The sequence below is a fragment of the Haliaeetus albicilla genome, chromosome 26 (genome assembly GCF_947461875.1).
Source record: "Haliaeetus albicilla chromosome 26, bHalAlb1.1, whole genome shotgun sequence".
Lineage (NCBI taxonomy): Eukaryota > Metazoa > Chordata > Aves > Accipitriformes > Accipitridae > Haliaeetus > Haliaeetus albicilla.
Genome location: NC_091508.1, coordinates 21,067,505 through 21,086,219, shown reverse-complemented (window position 1 = coordinate 21,086,219; position 18,715 = coordinate 21,067,505). Strand labels below are relative to the sequence as shown.

The 18,715-nt window shown below is 39.1% G+C and overlaps 2 protein-coding genes across 5 annotated transcripts in view; both read left to right on the top strand.

Annotated features, from left to right (window-relative positions):
• The window catches only part of RC3H2 (ring finger and CCCH-type domains 2), a 32,880-nt gene extending 21,734 nt beyond the window's left edge, over window positions 1-11,146 (top strand). For 2 of the 4 annotated variants that reach the window (XM_069771228.1, XM_069771229.1), the window contains exons 17-21: window positions 442-523; window positions 929-1,063; window positions 1,625-1,732; window positions 2,800-2,948; window positions 3,558-8,937. In XM_069771228.1, coding sequence (XP_069627329.1) covers window positions 442-523; window positions 929-1,063; window positions 1,625-1,732; window positions 2,800-2,948; window positions 3,558-3,756 — 673 coding nt within the window. In that variant the 3' untranslated portion in view covers window positions 3,757-8,937. Of the gene's footprint in view, window positions 1-441; window positions 524-928; window positions 1,064-1,624; window positions 1,733-2,799; window positions 2,949-3,557; window positions 8,938-10,528; window positions 10,573-11,032 lie in introns of those variants that run through there. The other 2 variants (XM_069771231.1, XM_069771230.1) reach the window with 2 other exon arrangements.
• Window positions 11,039-17,572, top strand: PDCL (phosducin like). Its single transcript, XM_069771233.1, has 3 exons — window positions 11,039-11,207; window positions 12,273-12,454; window positions 13,559-17,572. Exons 1-3 carry the CDS (start codon window positions 11,039-11,041, stop codon window positions 14,108-14,110), a joined length of 903 nt encoding a protein of 300 aa, XP_069627334.1. The 3' UTR covers window positions 14,111-17,572.
• Window positions 17,573-18,715: the final 1,143 nt, after the last annotated feature.

Below are 18,715 nucleotides of genomic sequence, written 5' to 3'. Positions count from 1 at the left end.
AACTATTAATAGACATTCTTAATTTTAAAGTAAAAGATTCCTTCCGATCCAGCATAAAGCCTTGGAAAAACTACACAAGTTTTAACCTAGCCTTTAATACTTAATGCAGCTAATAATACCCAATTACTAGCAACGTATCCCTTGAGAGAGCTAATCAAAGAATGGCAGTCAGGTACTGCCAAGCTGTCATGTCAAAATCTGCAATCTTAAGTAGTTTCTCTCAAGTTTTCTTGCCACATCTTACCCATATGTAAAATAAGGATGTTTGCTTCATATAGTGCCTTGGGCTATTATGAGCCCCAATGAAGATGAAGAGCACATTATCTTAGTCACACACTTTCTGTTGAAAAATCAAACATTGATAGACTAATGAAGTTTATGGAGCCTTTGATTCAAAGAACTTGTTTTTAATTCCTAGTTTTTGCCTTCTTTTTCTTAAAGGGACAGGTTCATAGTTACAGATTTGTCTGGTCACAGGAAGCATTCCAGCACTGGAGATCTACTGAGTATTGAATTACAGCAGGTAAGATCAGATATAATACCATGTGGTATTTTTAATTTAAAAAAAAAAGTGATTTAGTAAAGTGATTTAAAATATATTTTCTTAGTGTAGCCTACAGAAAATAGTACAGTTGACAAAATGATCAATAAGGGTTAACTAGATGCTAGTCCTGCAAGACTTAGTATGATGCTTAAGGACTGCTAATATGAGCTGTTCCATTGACATCAGTAAGGCCATTTTGGGGAGAAAGTGGTGGGCCTGATACGTGTCAGCAAATGCAGAACAAAATAAATGCTGTGCATTAAAGGAATAACATAGTTTTCCATCTAGCAAGAGAACTGTTCTTTTTGTGAGCTGGTTTATTTTGCCATTTGACGTACATGGTTTAAGTGTAGCTGTTGGTAACTGATACGTTTCCTTCCATAGGCCAAAAGTAACTCATTATTACTTCAGAGAGAGGCGAATGCACTAGCCATGCAGCAGAAGTGGAATTCTCTAGATGAAGGCAGTCGTCTTACCTTAAATCTTTTAAGCAAGGAAATTGATTTGAGGAATGGTGAGGTAAAGAAAGGGGTAATTGGGATGAAACAAATCTTTTGAGTTTTTTGTATGTACATAAGTGCATGCATTTTAGCTACGAGTAAAAATTCTTGGTTTTAACGTTCCCAAATATTTATAACACGTTCTGTGCAAGTTAAGTCACTGTTGTTGTTGCACCCAGTTACTTCCTTGAGATCAAGAAGGTGCAGCTGCTATGCTGCTGCTCCAGTCATCCATTTACAAAATGGAAAGAATGTGACAATCAGTTTTCATGCAATAATTACTTTTCATTCTACTTGTACATGTTATAAATCTAAACATTCTGCCAGTGGACTCTACAGAAATTTCTACTTCAGTATTCATTTTCTCTCTCTGTTTCAGCACTTCAGTGTGATTAGATTTAGCTTTGTATCCTATGTTGTCTATGCCCAAAGTTCTATTTGTGTCTTAACTAGCTCTTTTGTATTGTAGAAATGTTGTGTCCTAGAAATGCATCTTCTGTTTTCACTTTAATACTTGAGTTGCGTGAAGCGGGTGAAAAGCTAACTTGATATTTACAGAACATATTAATTCTTTTTTCAGACTGATTATACTGAAGACTGTGCAGACACAAAGCCAGATCGAGACATTGAATTGGAGCTGTCAGCCCTTGATACAGATGAACCTGATGGACAAGGTGAACAAATAGAAGTAAGTACAAAAATCTGTGTGTCTAAAGAGGTCACTGGGTCCATTCATTGGTTACTAAAAAACTTCTAATATTTCTTTGTGAGTTAGTAGATTGTTCATAGCAAAGCTTTTTGTTTTTAGTCTTTGTAGTGGTATCAAACATTTGCCTTATTTTAACACTAGGGGTCTCATACTTCTCATTCAGATACCTGGCGGTTAACATTACCAAAGTCAAAAACAGCTCACTGTGTTCTTTGTCATAGCTTTCAGCTTTTTGCTCTTTCTCTTTCCATAGCATTAGTAATGGTGGGAGTCCGTTCCTTTCCCCTTCCCCTGCAGTATTGAAACTGTAGTTAAGAATGTTTTACATTGAAGTTTACGTGTAAATGCAGTCATTTAATTTAAGCTTTGTGCTCACCTGATTCTAATGGTAAAGTCATTTAAATGATTGTAATCCAGTGTTCGTTTCTGCTACTACTTCATTGTTTGTAATTCTGTGCATCTGCCCCAGTTTCTTCTATGCTGTTTCCTCCTTTGCTGTGCAGTCATAAAACATTCTGGTGTTCATCCCAAGCATTAGGATCAATTGTCCTTTTTTTAAAGTATGGTACACTTAAAAGAAATTAAGGTTCTTATCTGGAACATGTTCCATAATGTATTCCAATACTGGCTTACAGTGCTGGCTACAGCTTTTGTTTGCTGTCCTATGGTATGTGATGCAGTACTGTAGTATCAATTGTAAATAGCCATTAGACAGATGGAAGGACCTTTATCTTTAGCCTTTCCTATACCCCTAGTTATTGAAACAGCTCTCACTGTCTTTATTGCCTCCTTTATATCTTCCATGATAAACCATTTTCTAGCAACTGATGTTTATACTACTGTTGCCATTCACTGCCATCTTTGAATAATTGTTTTTTCCTTTTTGCTATAGTAGAATGTGGTAGACGTTCCAATAGTATGAAATAAAAATAAGGAGTCTTATGATGAGACTCCCATTTCCATCGCCTTTATGTAGTGGAACATAATAGGAAAATTTAAAGCTGGTAGCGACAGTATTGATGGACGTTTCTACTTTTCTCCTGTAGGAGATTCTGGATATACAGCTAGGTATTAGTTCTCAAGATGATCAGCTGCTCAATGGAACAACTGTAGAGAATGGGCATCCGCTAAAGCAGCACCAGAAAGAATCTATGGAACAGAAGAGACAAAGTTTAGGTGAAGACCTTGTGATTCTGTGAGTGTTAGACAAAACAGCAGTGTGTGCCAGTATTAGACAAACAGCAGCAGCAGAATAGTTGAAGCATGATTGTTTAAGGATGAGCTACGTACCTACTCAGACTTGGATTAGACACCTGCATTGTGTATACATGGTGAAGTGAGAAGAACCTGTTAAGAAATAGAATTAGGTCACAAATATGAAAGTCACAGGATGGTACCATTGTTCATATGCATTGTTGTAATTGTATATACTGAAACGTGTCACAGCTGTTAAAAATACCTTTCACAGTAAGCAAAAAATGCAAAAGTATTTTTATAGGTAACAGAAATTAAGACAAACTTCAAAAGGTTAAATGTCATACTGTTTGCACAAAACTCCATAGAGAGGTAGTTTTTAAAATACACTAGTTTAGGTTTTTATGTTCTGTAGTCTTTTATCTGTAATGCAGCCTTTGAAAATGAGGCAGACTACATTTAACATCTTGAGCATACCGTTCCATAGTAAGATGTTTAGTCTGTTGCTAAAAATGAGTTTATGTCAGTATTTATTTAATGCACACAATTCAGTTCCGGATACTTGTGCATGTACTTGTTTAATATTTGTGTAACTTACTTTTCTCCTCAGGGAGGAGCAGAAAACAATCCTGCCCGTAACTTCTTGCTTCAGTCAGCCGATCACAACATCTGTTAGCAATGCAAGCTGCCTGCCCATCAGCACATCAGTCAGTGTTGGCAGCCTCATTTTGAAAACTGCTCACATTATGTCTGAGGATAAAAATGACTTTTTAAAGCCTGTTGCAAATGGCAGGATGGTTAACAGCTGAAAGGCATTCATCTTTCCAGCTTGTGACCACACCATGGAAGCATTTACACTAGCTTTTTATATATATAATATATATTATATAATGTATATTTTTTTTAAAAAAAATAATATTGGGGTCATGCATTTCCTGTGGACTCTTTGATACTTCAAGCCCCTCTCGCATTAGCATTCTGAAGAAAAAGAAACTTACTTTACTAGGGTAAGGCGTTCACTTTCCACAAATGAATGGAATTTGGACATTGTTTTACTTAAGCTTAAAGCAGCTTTTTATGAGTTTGTAGCAATCCGGTGCGGTATCTGAGCCATTCTTGTTTAAAATGGCTTCTGTAGAAAACTAACAACTCAGTTATTTAAACTAGCAGGATCCTACAATGATACATCTAGTGAAAGGAAGACTAACTTATTTGTCTCTATTTTGTTTCATGAGAGAAGAAGTTGTGTCTTGTTGCAGCTGCTTTTTCTTTAGTTGTGGAACTTTGCATGGAGTATTGTTTCCTGTTTGAAGACTGAGAGGTGGAGATTTGGACTTGAGACTTTTACAGGGTTAACACACCATTAGCTTTGCACTGCTACGTTATTTGCAGGTCTGTGGTGCAGTGCTTTGCTGCAGCTTTTTGTTTCCATTCCCCCCCTCCCCCAATTTCTGCTTTAGTACTGTAGATACACATACACAGGCTACTTGTCCAAGTAAAGTTATCAGAAGTAAACCAAGTGCCTAAGTCCTCCAGCTAATGTACTAGGTATTGATTTCCCCAAGTTATACGTGAAACAATTTTCAACCATTTTGAGAGGTTATGCACTAATGTAACAGCAATTTTGTTTTTTGGGTTTTTTTTTTTCTTTTTTTAGTAATAGTTCTCAACTTGGAGATTATAGAATCCAGATGACTTGGCAAAAAGTATCAGGTGCTCTTGGCTTTCCTTTGAAAACCCTGTATGTAGTGTTTGCACTGACTAACAAGATGGTATTGCTGTTTTTTGTACTGTTTTGTTTTTAATTTAAACTAAATATTGGGAATTTAAGGCGGTTATATTACCTTTGTTAAATGTTGTTAATCATAATTTTGTGTTCAGGTTTAATTTTTGCTTGTTCAGTGGCAACTTATTTTCAAAGACCTTGAAAATACAATAATATAGCATTATCTGACCTTCAGAGTACTGAAAAGTGTATGAATTTATGCCCTGTTAAGATGTGACTGAGAATCATGTTAGACATGTCAGCTGAAAATTGGTTTTCATAAATACACATGAACTAGAGCCCTGGGCATATTTTTTGAGAAGCTTAAAAATCCACTTTTTTTTTTTTAAAAGAAAGCAGGACTCTCCCTCCTGATGATTATTACTATCTTCTTGTTTGTCCTCTTACTTTGTGACAAGTTTTACATTTTTTTGTGTTTTTATTAACTTCTGTGAAGTTGTTTACTCTGAAAATTGTACTGGAATATTTTAAGCCAAGCTGATCTTTCACCAGGTGTACTGCATGTAAGGGCTTTTCCTGCTAGCAAAATGCTTAAAGAGGATCATGTTACTGGTCGTCTGAGTTGTTATTTTACAAAATCACAGCTATGTGGTCGGGTAAGATTTTGATAACTGTTTTGTGCACGCTTCTGGGGGGTGGGGGTTGGCATTTCCCTGAGGGTTACTGATTAGACTAAGTAAATATTGGTGTTTGATATCTCTCCTAATGAACCTGTCCATGAAATAATTATGTTGTAAATATACCTGAAAATCCAAGGGTTAGTTTTGATATTCTGGTGTCAGTATGGAAGATCTTACACATCTATTTAATACTCAAATGTAAAGGAATGTATGTAGAAAAACAGTCAAGTAGTCTTTTCTTAGTTTCCTTTGGCCGTTGCTGTACCTTCCTATAGCCAGTGCCACCTCATAGCTAGGATTAGACTGATGCTTTGTTTCACTTGCAACTTGAAGTGAATGGATACAAGAACCAGACCACCTTTGTCACCTTAACTTATTTCCTATTGATGTTAACTTTAACTTAGAATGTTAGACATAAATATGATTGTTGTATATTTTATACCAAGACCATTCTGTAAATATGAATTTATATTACTTTTGAAATGCTTCTGAGATACTATTATTTGCTGTACAATGTAATTCCAAAACAGATATGCAAACAAGTATGTCTCTTTCATGGATATTTAAACAGTGAGATCTTCCATGTTGAAGGTGATGTAATTTTTTTAAAAGATTTTTAAATTTTAAATTGCTATTTTGTTACAAAAATAGAGAAAATATAAAGGTTTGAGAAGTCCTTATTTGCCCTCAGGGAAAGAGCCCTCTGTGCACCAGAACTCCACAGAACATCTTCAGCATGATCTGAGGGTGAATATATACTACATAAATTGATTGTGTATTTACCTTAACTTTTTAATTTTAAAATTGCAATTTTAAAAACTTGGTTGTGCTCTGCTGGAGGGGGATTGGGATAAGCTGCTTACACACATTTGCCTGTTTGTCCAGTGAAATTACATAAGCCTAACATATTCCTGCCAACCATATTGGCGTATTTAAGAACAAATGTATCTATATACTCTTGTCTGCAGCAGGGGGTCCCATGATATAGCAGTTCTCTAGGATGACCATACACTTCATATGGAAAGTTGGTTCTTAACTGAGGCTAGGTTTTTTTAGTTGAAATTTTAATATATAGAATGACAGGCAAAAGAATTGGGGGGGCGGGGGGAGGTAACAGCATGCCAGCTTTGTCGTACGGTTTTAACGCTGTGTGGGTTTTGCCATGAAACTACACCCTCCAGTGCCCTGACAAGGAGAAGCTACAGGTGGGAACCTAGTTCTGGCTTGCTTTGGTGAAGTTTCAGCCCTTAACCCTATACAAACAAGTATGTATTCATTTGTCTAGTTGTAAATCAGGTGCCTTTGGGCTATGGAAGGGCTTATTTTCTGACACTGAGATATAGTGACTTATCTTTGTGTGTTAATAGCAGTGATTCCCATTTAGGTTTTGGCCTAACTTACCTGTGCTGTCAGAAAAAAAGGCCCATAGCAGATTGGGGAAAGAGATTGGCTCTCTTGCTTTGCTTGGACAAGCATTTTGGGTTGTTTTGGTTTGAGGTTTGTTTTTTTTTTTTTCCCCACTGGGGGTACAGCAGGGATTTCACATGCAAGAGATACAGGAATTATTAGTATCTAAGTTAATTGTGTTGCCTCACTACCTGGATTCATTCCTTGGTTTGCCTCATTTCCCACATAGGTCTTAATAGAGACTAATGCTTGTGCTGGGAGAATGCTTGTGTGAGAAAGTAATTATCTGTACATTCTTAACATATACTTATAGCAGAGTGACTGCCCTGCTACTGATATTTTGTTCCTGTAAACAGGTGACAAGAAATGAATCTTAGTGTTTATGCAGATTTTGCATTGTAGAATGTATACTAGACCCTTCAAAGGAAAGGTTAGACTCTTTGCAAAGCAAACTGGCGTTGGTTCTTGGTAGTCTAGTACAGGGACACTGAAGTTTGACATTTGATTTAGGAAAAAAAAAAAAGTTGTACGCAGCTGATTACGTTAAATAAGCTCTTAAGTGCTCTTTGTAGAAGTCTAATTTGGAAGGTTTTAGTGCTTCGATAACACAATTGAAATTTTAATTTATCCTGTACTCAAGAGCTGAATGCTGTTCTTGTATAATAGTGTACTAGGCTGGATGAGGTACAAAATAATGCACAGTGGTCAGAAACAGCTGAGGAAAGAATGTTTAGAATAACTTGATCTAAACTCAGAATAGTTCCAAACATTGGTTTTGTTTGCTTTTTTAAAGCACAAGTTGTCAAGTTGTACCTGTTGCTGTACATAAACACTGTATGCCAGCAGCTCCTTGATCATATTTGTGAACAGACTTTTCATTATTATTAGACTGTTATTAAAGGAAGATGTTGAATTTGAGAGTGTAACAAAATGAGAAACGATCAGATTATCTATAGTATGTAAAAGTCCATTCTTTATGTTGTAGTTTAATCCCTTGGTTAGGAAATTCCCTCTCATTGAGGGACCTCTTCTGCAAGCAGAACACAATAAATGTGCTTTTTTAAATGACCCAATTTTCCAGTATAAATGAACAGCTGACTTTGGCAGTAGTCATCACCGTGCATCGCTTTGCTGGCAAGGGAGCACGACAAGGAAAAAAAGAAACGAAACTGTCAGTGGTGAGAGGAAACAAATCTGAATGATCAAAATGACCGATACCCGAACATAATCCTACACCCCGTTATTTAAGAAGGATGCTTGTGGAAGCTTTTAATCACTCAAGATTTAGCTGTAAAAGCTGAAATAAAACAGAGCCTGGCTGCATTTATTACTGCCAAAAGCCAAGGTCATTTGCACATAGCCCATCAATTTATCCAGAGTAGATCTCAGTTAATCCAAGGCATGGAAATGCATGCATTTTCTTAGCTGGGCAAACAAGTACATTATACGGTAGTTGTGATACAACACATGTGGCTTTTATTTGTACTGCACATACCCACTGTACAGCCACTCAGAAGTATTGTGGTTAGCTTGCAGCATCTGCTGTCCGCATTTATACTGTTTACTGCGTATTCTTTTCCCTGGAAGTTTTAAAGAAAATTTTTTTTTTCTTGTTGCATTGATTACATTTTATAAATTTGCTTAGCTGGAAAGTTTGGGAAAAGAGGCCTGTTTGTCAATTGTACAACCGATTGTGAAGCTCTAGTGTGAATATTTTTACGTCTGTATTAGACATTTTCTTTGCAAATCTATTGTTCGATTGAAATGTAAATGAAATAAAAGATGGTGTACACCCATCATGTATAAAGCAGGCACCATCGCTACGATGGATTTAATGCTCATTTTTATGGCGCATTCTCAGCTTCTATTTAAAACTATAATTTAAAAAAAAAAATCTGTAAAATGAAATGGGGATATATGGGGGAGTAAATTCTATTCCGTTTATTTCGGTTTTGAGTTCCCAATGGTAATGTTTCCCTTGGTGTTAGAAGTAGGGGGGCCCCGCGGCGGGGCGGTGCCGTGTGTGTTTGCTGTAGCACTGAAGTGAAGAGGTTTTAGCTTTGGCTGGTCACGGAGTAGAGCATCCTGGTTTTCAGTGTTTGAGAGACTTGATGGAAGAAGTTTGCAGTATTGACATGTATTTGCATGCACGAATAAAAATTATTTGTCCACCTTAATTGCCTCTCTGCCTTCAAAGGGGGCGGGGGGGAGGGGAGTGGAGGGGGCGGGGTTTAGCGGTTGGCTCCTCCTATGCCCCGTCGGTCCGCCTCCTTCCCGTCGTGCCCCGCGCCGCTGAGAGGCAGACCCGGAAGGCGGCGGGCCGCGGGTGAGGCGGAGGCGGCGGGGCGGGCCTCGTCGGGGTCGGAGCGCGGTTCGTGTCGTGCCTTGCCCCGGTGGGCTTGAGGGCGGCGGGCACACGGCCCTAAGGCGGGGAAGGGGCCGGGCGGCGCGGCCCGGGGTGCGGAGGGGGGGGGGAGGAGGAGGCGGTGGGTCCGGGAGGCGGGGGGAGGTGGGCCGAGCCGAGTGAGGAACGGCCGTTCGGAGCGTTTGCCCCTTTTCTGCTGAAACTAAACCGGTTTTTCTGCCGGTGCCCCGGCCGAGGAGCCGCGTTCGCGCTTGGCGGCGACGCGTTGCCGTGGCCCGGGCACGGCTGCAGCCTGAACCCGGTGCCGCGCTGCAGCGCTCGGGAAATCGCCTCAGTAATCCTGGGCCAGCTGGCCACGGCCACCTCCGCCATAATCCGCCTCGTCTGGTTTTAACTCTTGCAGAACCTGCTACCGGTTGGCAGAAGACCTAAACGCCCTCCTTTATCCATAGGTTGCTCGGGGTGTCTTCGTCACATACGCATTGATAGGGCTGACTTGGAGAGCCCTGCAGAATCGTCAGCCCAAATCAACTGATTTGACTGAAATTGCTTTTTTTAAAAAAAAAAAAAGACATTTTGTGGACATTTAGACGTAGTTCATGTATCACACGTCGGCAGCCACATATCTGACCTTAGTGGCACTCCTTTGTACACCCGTTGCCCCTCACCCTGGAAAAAAGAGTAATTCTTATGCATTTTACATCTCCATCAGGATGAGATCCGATCAGCAGCTCTTTTAGAGGGTTGCGGTGGAGGGAGTCAGTGGAGAGCAAGCCCCAAACTCTCAAGGTGCTCCGTGGTTCTTCAGCTTTCCATCGCTTGGAAATGTCTGATCTTTCTGTTCTCCCAATGCAGGAGATGTACAAAGTCTGTAAATGCTGATGCTGTCAGTAGCTTTAGAGGGTGGATTCCACTGTTGTTAATTTCTGTTTAGCAGAAGGCATTTTGGATTAAACAAATGTTTAACTGGGGAAAAGTGAGGATTTTTAGGGTAGTTGCAATCACTTTATCAGCATATCAGCATCTAATTTCAGTGTTGTCCGTACAAACAAGATGCTGTTGACTTCTGTGAAGATGACCAATGTGGTCAGTGGACAGGCAAAAAGATGACAGACATGAAGATCTTTCTTTTGACACGTTATATCTTAGCTTGGAAGTGATGTTCATGAAACTGTAGCACTGACTGCACTAAGCATTTATGTGTTCTGTCTCAATACTTAGAAAGTATGTTTTCTGTGTTTGAGAGTAACCTTTTTTATTAAGCAGCAAACACGGTTACATTTTCTTTAAAATTCTTTCCTTGCATGCATTATGTTATTTAAATGTGCCGGATTTCTGCAAAAGTTTTTTTGAGATTGTCTTCGACAATTTGAATTAATATAGTCTGAAATTTCTTCTTCTAGGTTTTGACAGAAGCTTGTCTCTGAAAGACTGGAAAGGAATAAAGGTCAGAACATTTTAATTTGTTTAATTACACTAATCATTTTTCAGGTCAAATAAATCATTATTAAAATAATGCAAGTAATACTGGAAACTTAAATTTCAATAACTGGGAAAACAACCTCACAGAGCTGTCCAAGTGAGGCTGATAAGACTCCTGAATCACGGTTAGAAAATTCATTCTCTGTGAGTGAGAACACACATAAAGTGTTTCTGCACTAGTGAGCCTCAAAGCAGTTCTGTTAGTAAAGGTTTTTAACATAAGTAAGTTTGAAATTGTGACTAAGAATTAACTCACGTGACTGACTGCACTGTAGGCTGTTTGATAGTGGGCTGTAAACTGTTCTTATGTGGCTAAAAAACTGCTCTGAGGAGGTAGAGGGCTATTGTTATGCATTTAAAGTGGTGTCTCGTGCTGCATATTTGAATAAGAGATACATTCTCTATTTTGTTAATTTATTTTTTAGAACATAATGACTGCTTTGGATGATAAACTGCTTGGTGAGAAGCTCCAGTATTATTACAGCAGCAGCGAGGGGGAGGATGAAGACAGTGAGAAAGAAGATAAAGAAGGCGAGAGCAACATTCCTGAAAGCGTTGGGGAAGTAGAGCTTAGCAGCGATGGCAGTGCAGTCAACACAGGTATCATCATATCAAACTAATTGTTTTGTAAATACTTTGTTTATTGGAAGATTCACGTGTTTTTCTAAAATTCATTTTTCACAATGAAAGTCCTGTTTTTATGCATACTTGAGTCAGAGATTGATCATTTCCTGGCTGTAGTCTAACCTTATTTTTAATAGCCAGTTCTTTATTTTAATGTTTCACTTTGCCTCTGAGAGACTTCGGCATTATATCTAAAGCAGTTAGGCTTTGCATACAAAGCTGATTTGTACAGTTTGGTTCATAACGCATAAATTTCTTTCCTGTAAGCTGCACAGTTGTTAACCGCTGACAGGTGGGTGCTGAACAACTACATGAGGAACAGACAGAAAGTGGCCAGGCTTTCCCAAAACACCATTCTCTAGTGCCACTGTCAGAGACAGTACTGGTCTGTGTGGATCACTGGTGTGATCCAGAGGGTATTTCTTATGTTCTTATGAAAGACTGGCCCTCTGTGTTGTACGGTTTCTCTAAGAATGATGAAAAATCTTCTTCCTGCATGTGTTCACATCTTTCACCTGAAGGAAGAATGGAAGAATTATACTACTAAACTGCTATGCTTACAGAGGACCTGAAAAAGCAACTCCACAGGGCCCCAGCAGCAAAGTAACACCAAGGTGCAGTCTGTAAGAATTAACACTATTGTACATCACAGAATGTACTTCTGTACAAAAGCATTGGCAAACTTAATCATACTTTCCCATCATTATTTTTGTTCTTATGAAAAGCCATGCTAACAGTAGGGGAATTCTTGAGCGCTGGTGGTTCTACTTCAAGAGCACAAATGCTAATCTTCGGAATAATCTTTGGGACCATTATGAGAGTAGCCTAGTTAGATAATCTTTAGTCTTCTTAGGAGAAAAAAATAGATACAAGCTCAAGGACATGTAAAATGGCAAATTACTTTCATTTCAACATTTTGCACAGTATACAAAAAGTTTATGACAGCGCCACTATTTTACTGCTGACTTATTACTTGACTTTTAAATGATAGGTGTAATTTTATTACCCTTTTATACAAAATGCCTACATATTTAATTTCAGGTCCCAAAGGAGTCATTAACGACTGGCGAAGATTTAAACAATTGGAAACTGAACAGCGGCAGGAGCAGCGCAGAGAAATGGAACGACTCATAAAAAAGTTATCTATGACATGTAGATCTCACTTAGATGAAGAGACTGATAAGCAGAAGCAGAAAGAGCTTCAGGAAAAAATCAACGGAAAGGTAGCATGGCACAAATGAGTTAAAATGCCACTTAAATGTTTAACATTTTCAGTTTCATCATTTGTGTATGTGAAGCAGATAGGAGTCCTTGTTCTATCAGTAGATATGTATCGTTTCTCCCTAGTAAACAGGAACACAGCAGCAGTGTAAGAGGTGCATTGTAATTGTATTTGCCAGGTGTTGCCAAGCTTAGTTATTCTACATTTCAGTGGTATTCCAGGAGCATTGCATTTGCCTGTGTTAAGAAATAAGCGACTTAGCTGCTATACCAAAGAAATCCAAATCCTTTTCCCAGATTTCCCTTATCTGTTTATCAAATAAGTCAACTTCAAGGGATTAATACAAAGAGTTGTACAGCAAACCTATGAATACTGCCTTCCATGCCTAAAACAAGAGTTTAGGAGTCCTTACTGATTTCGTATTTAGTAAGTGGATGTTGAGAATTTAGTTTTGACTTTGAGCTACAAAGATAGAAGGCATTGGAAGTAGTGAATGGTTTTAATCAACTGAGCTGTATAACTAGCTCTTACGGTTCTCGTCAGAGAAGTTACTAATTAGCAGACAGCATTTCTTGCTTTCAGCTGATGAGAGTTGGCCACACTGTCCTATACATTGAGTGATGCAAATATTTTTAACAAAGCAGGTGAACGGATAGGAAATGCGTAAAATCCTGTTAACTTTTGTTCTACAGACAAGATAGCGCATTTGGTTACCAAACAGTGTTAACTGAAAAACTAAACGAAAAAGCTAATGAAAAAGAAGCTAGACTTAGATCAGGCATGGTATCCAAATCAGTGCTCATAGCTTAGTGAACCACCATTAACCTGAATTAAAGTGGGAGCACAGAGCAGCCACTTGTGTTACTAGTGCAGCTTGTGGAAACTGGAATACCCAAGGCTGAAATCGCTTTTCCCACTAGACATGGTTTCTAATTAGATCAAAATGGAGTATAATACAGAGGGTGCTTGAGCCTTCATGGCTTGCACTTTGCTGTTATTAAAGATGAGTGACCCATATTAATCCTCTTGATTTAAATTCTCATTATATAAGTGACCCATATAGTGACGCAGATCTTTTTCATGTATCTTTGTACATGTTTTTTAGATGACATTACAAGAATATAACATGATTCACAATGATGAAGATGATGAGGAATTTTTACAGCGATACAGGAAGCAGCGAATGGAGGAGATGAGACAGCAGTTGTACAGTGGGCAGCAATTTAAACAGGTTTTTGAGATTACCAGTGGAGAAGCATTTTTGGACACAGTTGATAAAGAGCATAAGAGCACACTGATCATGATCCATATTTATGAAGATGATATCCCTGGCACTGAATCCCTGAACGGCTGTATGATCTGCCTGGCCGCTGAGTATCCGACAGTTAAATTTTGCAGAGTAAAGAGTTCGCTCATTGGTGCTAGCACTCGCTTTACTAATAATGCTTTGCCAGCTTTGCTGATCTATAAGGCAGGTGAGCTCATCGGCAACTTTGTGCGAATCACTGACCAGCTTGGAGAAGATTTTTTTGCTGTAGACCTGGAGGCTTTTCTTCAGGAATGTGGTTTGCTTCCAGAAAAAGACCTAGTGCTCCTGACTTCTATACATAATCCATCTGCATGTTACAGTGAAGACAGTGATCTGGAAATAGACTGAACCACTTACACCAAGGGCCATTAGGTGTAGTTGTACTGTGGGACGTTCTTGTGCTAGGGATCATGCTCTTTCTTCCGTAGTGTGGGTATGTATTCTTCCCCTTCATGCACTTTGACTTTTGCTCGTTAAAAATTTGTTAAAAATACTATAAGGAATTCCTAACGTTTTCTTAAATTAATTCAATAAAGTACACACTAAAACAGTCTTGCTTTTATGCAATTCAAATGTATTTTACTAAACATGAAGTTCTAACACAAGTCGGTGAGTCTAGGAAATTGTGTGTTCTCATCTCTGTTCTCCAAATCACTTAGATTTTTTTTTTTTTTTTTTAAACATTTTGTTCTCAGATCAGCTGTGTATGGTCAGTCTCCTTACAGGTTTCCTGAAATTGTGTAATGTGAATACCAGTTGGATTGAGACATGGCCACCTACTCACTAAGACAAGAATTGAGACTGCAAATTTTATAAGCATTCCAGACTTATTATTAACCTGGAGTTGAACTGCTGCCAGTTAACAGTGCAAGGTCGCATCTTCCATTCCCCAATTTGCAGTCCCCGTTTTGGAAGTACCTTCTTGTTCCAACACTTGGCATCAAATATTTGTTCCTTTCTCACTTAAAAATAACAACTGCCCGTGAATTCATCCTGAGAATGACTTCAGCTGGAGAGAGTTCTTCTTCCTTTAACCTTGCCTGAGGCTTAAATGAGAAAGTCTTCTTTCAGTTACAGTTCTTAATACATCCTTGGGTTTTAAAATACCTACCCTTAGAGTTCATAGTAGTTGCTTCATCATAAAATGATCTCTGCCTTCTAAGAGAGAGACTGTCTATTATCAAGACCTCCAACATGTGTGCTGAATAGCATCAAGGAGAATTTTGTTGGCAAAATGCAAAATTAGGACTTGAATAACCTCGGAAATTCGTATCTCTGTAAAATGACTATATCAGTGCTAAAGTTCATTTTTGTCTGCCTTCATATTACCTGCCTCAGCTGGGTTATCAGATGTATTTTGAATATTAATAACTCCTGGACCTAACAGATGACTGGATGGCTTTGTGGGAAAGCAGCCTTGAGCCAGTAGAGCAGGTCACCATTAGAGGAGTTCAGTAGCAGGCCCATTTTTTCACAGCTGATTCCCTTTTCTGAAGCTCAGTATCTAGTTTCTGCACAGAGTGTTCAGCAGGATCCAAAAACATTGCAACTGTCCTGGTTTTCCTCTGAGGGCAGCTCCTTGGGAGCACGTTTTTTTGTACCATGGATCAGTGGAGTTCACTAACAGAAAAAAAATCTTGTGGGGCAGGAGTGAAACCTTTGTGGAGACTGCAGTTTTTCCTTCTGTCCTTTGTAAGAAATAACAAGTAACAAAGGCCTGCTCAAAAGCATCACGACAGCTGTTTCTGTTGCCTAGTGACACTGATCTTAAAGTTCTCATCTTCCCCAAAAACACAGGGTGACTCCCACTTCTGGACACTGGGTAAAAGCCATCCAGCACTGGCTGAGTCCATTTGTCTCTTTATGAACATTATTGCTACCGAATGGAGCAGCTGCACATTAAGCTTCCCTCTTGCAGCACCTTTGTCATTACCATTTATTTGTCAGTGATTACATTTTCATTAAGGTGTGTTTGTTTATTTTGTTTGTGCTCTACTTCCTTCATAAATCAGACATAATATGGGGAAGTAGTTTTCAGGGTTTCTATTACAATGAAGTTCACCCTGCCTCCAGCGAGTCTGGTGCTATGTAGCTGTGAGATAACCTGGGTAGCATTTGAAGCCATTAGCAATTTATAGCGAATGCAAGCACAAAAACCTCTGATGATGCAGAATGAGATAAAGGCTTTATTGGCCAGATTATGGGGTGGCTGAATTGCTCAAACAATGTACCTAGCACAAACGAGCCCATTGAATGTGTGCACTCTATACCTAGTTATTATTTAATTGTTTTCTGCATACTTAATTTGATATTACAACATGTTTGCTTTCTCACGCATTACTTATTTTGCTTGTTATTTTTTAATTTTGAGGAAAGTAGACTATCATTACCTAAATACATGACCCAATGTAATGCCATGTTTAATGATTAAATTTAATTGCAAGTTTTATGTAAGGCACTTTAGAACACCAGAAAGAAATGCAAATGTCTCTGTGTAAGCACTAGGTTCTTAATAAGAACGGATCTTATGATAAAAAAAGAATTTTAATTGTATCTATTAGAACTGTGTTTTAAAAAGTAGTATAAGCAGAAAAATAAATAATTTGTAATTAAAAATTACTGGATTGGCACAAATTGTAGCTGTTTTAAGGAGACTTGCAGAAATCCAGATTTAAAATGTGGTAAGAGATTATTTCTTTTCATCTCAGGACTGCAGAACTAAAACATGAAAGTTATATGAAATTAAATCATTGAGCATGGATATCAGCACATTTAAGAAAAAAAATCAAAGTAGCTGTAATTTATATTCAGGATGAGATTCAGTGAAGTGTGTCGTGCAGACAGAGTGCACATTAGCATTATAATAAAACCTGGCTTGGAGAGGGGGTCGAGGAGAGCTGACTGCTTCCATTGCTTTGAAGTTTTATTTTTATAAAGTGTTTTTTTAACCCCTGTGGCAGCAAAACTGTAATGGGATCAAAACCTCTCCTGCTGCTCTATGTCGGATGGCCTGCAGCAAGGTGACTCCTGGTTATTAATCTCCCATGCTCAGGTATATGACAGATGGTTTACAGTGCCAATAGCAAAAAGGAAAAGAAAAAAGGTCTAAATCCAATTAATCATCGATCTGGAAGAATATAATAAGCACAAGGGAGAGGGGGAGAGGGAGAAGATGTGCTATGATGCTGCTTCTGATTCTCAGCACAAGCAGCCCAACTGTGAGAAGGAAGGGGAGGCTGGCAGCGGCTGCAGAGAAGTGTCGCTGGCCGTGCTGGGTGCTGCTGCTGATGCTTTTGTCCATTCTTGTAGCTAAATCCTTCCAAACTGACCAAGCATGCCCTAAAATATCCCAGAATTCTTAATGGGCATTAAACAATGTAACAAAGTAAAACTAATTTAGAATAGGTCAGCTACTAATTTGTGAGTGTCTGTCCCCTATCCATTCAATACAAATAAAAACTACAACTCATACCAACACTGTATCTGTAAATGTTTTGGTTGAAGTGTTAAAGTCTGCTTTATTTCTCTAATTTTGGATGTGATCCTGACCTGCAGATTAAGAATTGGGGTGTATTTATATACCTATATGGGGAACTAAAGTGAAAATTAAATTGTATGAACACCCACATACGATAAAACTGTTTTGAAACATCCAACTTGGCATCGAGAGCTTCAGGTTTTTGGTTTGATGCAGGTGCCTCTCCTTCCCCCAAAGCCATTGTACTCTCACTGTCAGAACTTCATTTAAATTGATGCATTCCTACTAAATGGTTTGGTTTTCAGTAAAGGATGCTTTTTAATTTTGTCAAAGATGTTTCATCTATCTTTTCTGGCACAGCAGCTTCCCTAGCATGTAACATGGTTCTTGGCAGAAAGCTGATAGATTGTGATAGTGGGTTTTGGTACTGTGCAGGGCTCTGGTGCGGCAGGTGGTAGAAATTAGTCAACTCTGATGGCTGAAGGGGCTGTACGCTCAAATACTTTGTCACTAGCCCTTACCTTGCCTTGGCCAAGTGTTCTGCATGCTGCTAGACACCAGCTGAAGTTAGGGAAGAGTTGATTTGCGCAGCCACTCTCCCTGGCTGTTGAGGGGCAGCTCCCTGTGCACCTCCTGAAAGGGTTTCTGTTTTCTGGACAGGCAGTGCAGGCAGCAAAGCTGCGGGAAGGAGCGTCCAGAGGCAGCACGCAGCCATGAACCTGGGCAGGTACCAGCCTGCGAGTTTATTGCCCTTGACATCTCCTGGTTGTTTCTTCCCGCATCTCCTCTCACCAGTAATTCTGCAGCTTTTTTTAGTGCAGCTGATGGAATTGGTCTGAGATGCAAACATCGCTTGTGAAAGGGCAAGGGAGCCTGGAGTCCTGGTGCAAAGTGACCAGAGTCACCTTGTCTCGTACTGGCAGAGCTGTGCAGGCGTTGTTCGTGTTTTAACAGTATTCAGGTGCAATTCTGCCAGCATCTAAAAGCCACAAATAAAAGCAAACCTTCTTAAATATATTCGTTTCAACAGGACAAGAGAGCTCAGAAAGAAAGCAGCTGGTCCTGGAAAATAAGGTCAGTATTTATCGCCTTTAAAAGTTTTGAGACATTTACGCTAGTTGTATATCTAAAATACAACTATAAGTGAACATGTAGTTAAGATCCAACAAACAAGCCTTCCTCCCTGAGATGTTACGTGCTCTGTCTTTGCTGTCTGTCCTTTTTTTGTCCCGTTTTCTATCTGCTACTTCTCAAGCTGCGTAGGACAAACGAGCAGGCATGGCCCAGGTGGATTTGGCTCTTCCTGCAGGTAGCGGCTCTCTGGTCGGTCGGTTTTGTGCGTCACCTTGGCTGCAACCTGGTCTGGTTTCTGTGATACACCCTTCAGATCAAGAAGGTACATGTACCAAGTCTGAGTCATCTCTGTGTCTGATTTTAATCTTCAAGAAGTACTATAAATAGGAGTTGAAAAAACA

Bases quoted from the DNA above. Each gene is read 5' to 3' on its own strand.
- PDCL (XM_069771233.1), top strand. From the start codon at position 11,039: ATGACTGCTTTGGATGATAAACTGCTTGGTGAGAAGCTCCAGTATTAT. The intron at 11,208-12,272 runs GTATCATCATAT...ATTTAATTTCAG, and splicing joins TGGCAGTGCAGTCAACACAG to GTCCCAAAGGAGTCATTAAC. The intron at 12,455-13,558 runs GTAGCATGGCAC...CATGTTTTTTAG, and splicing joins AGGAAAAAATCAACGGAAAG to ATGACATTACAAGAATATAA.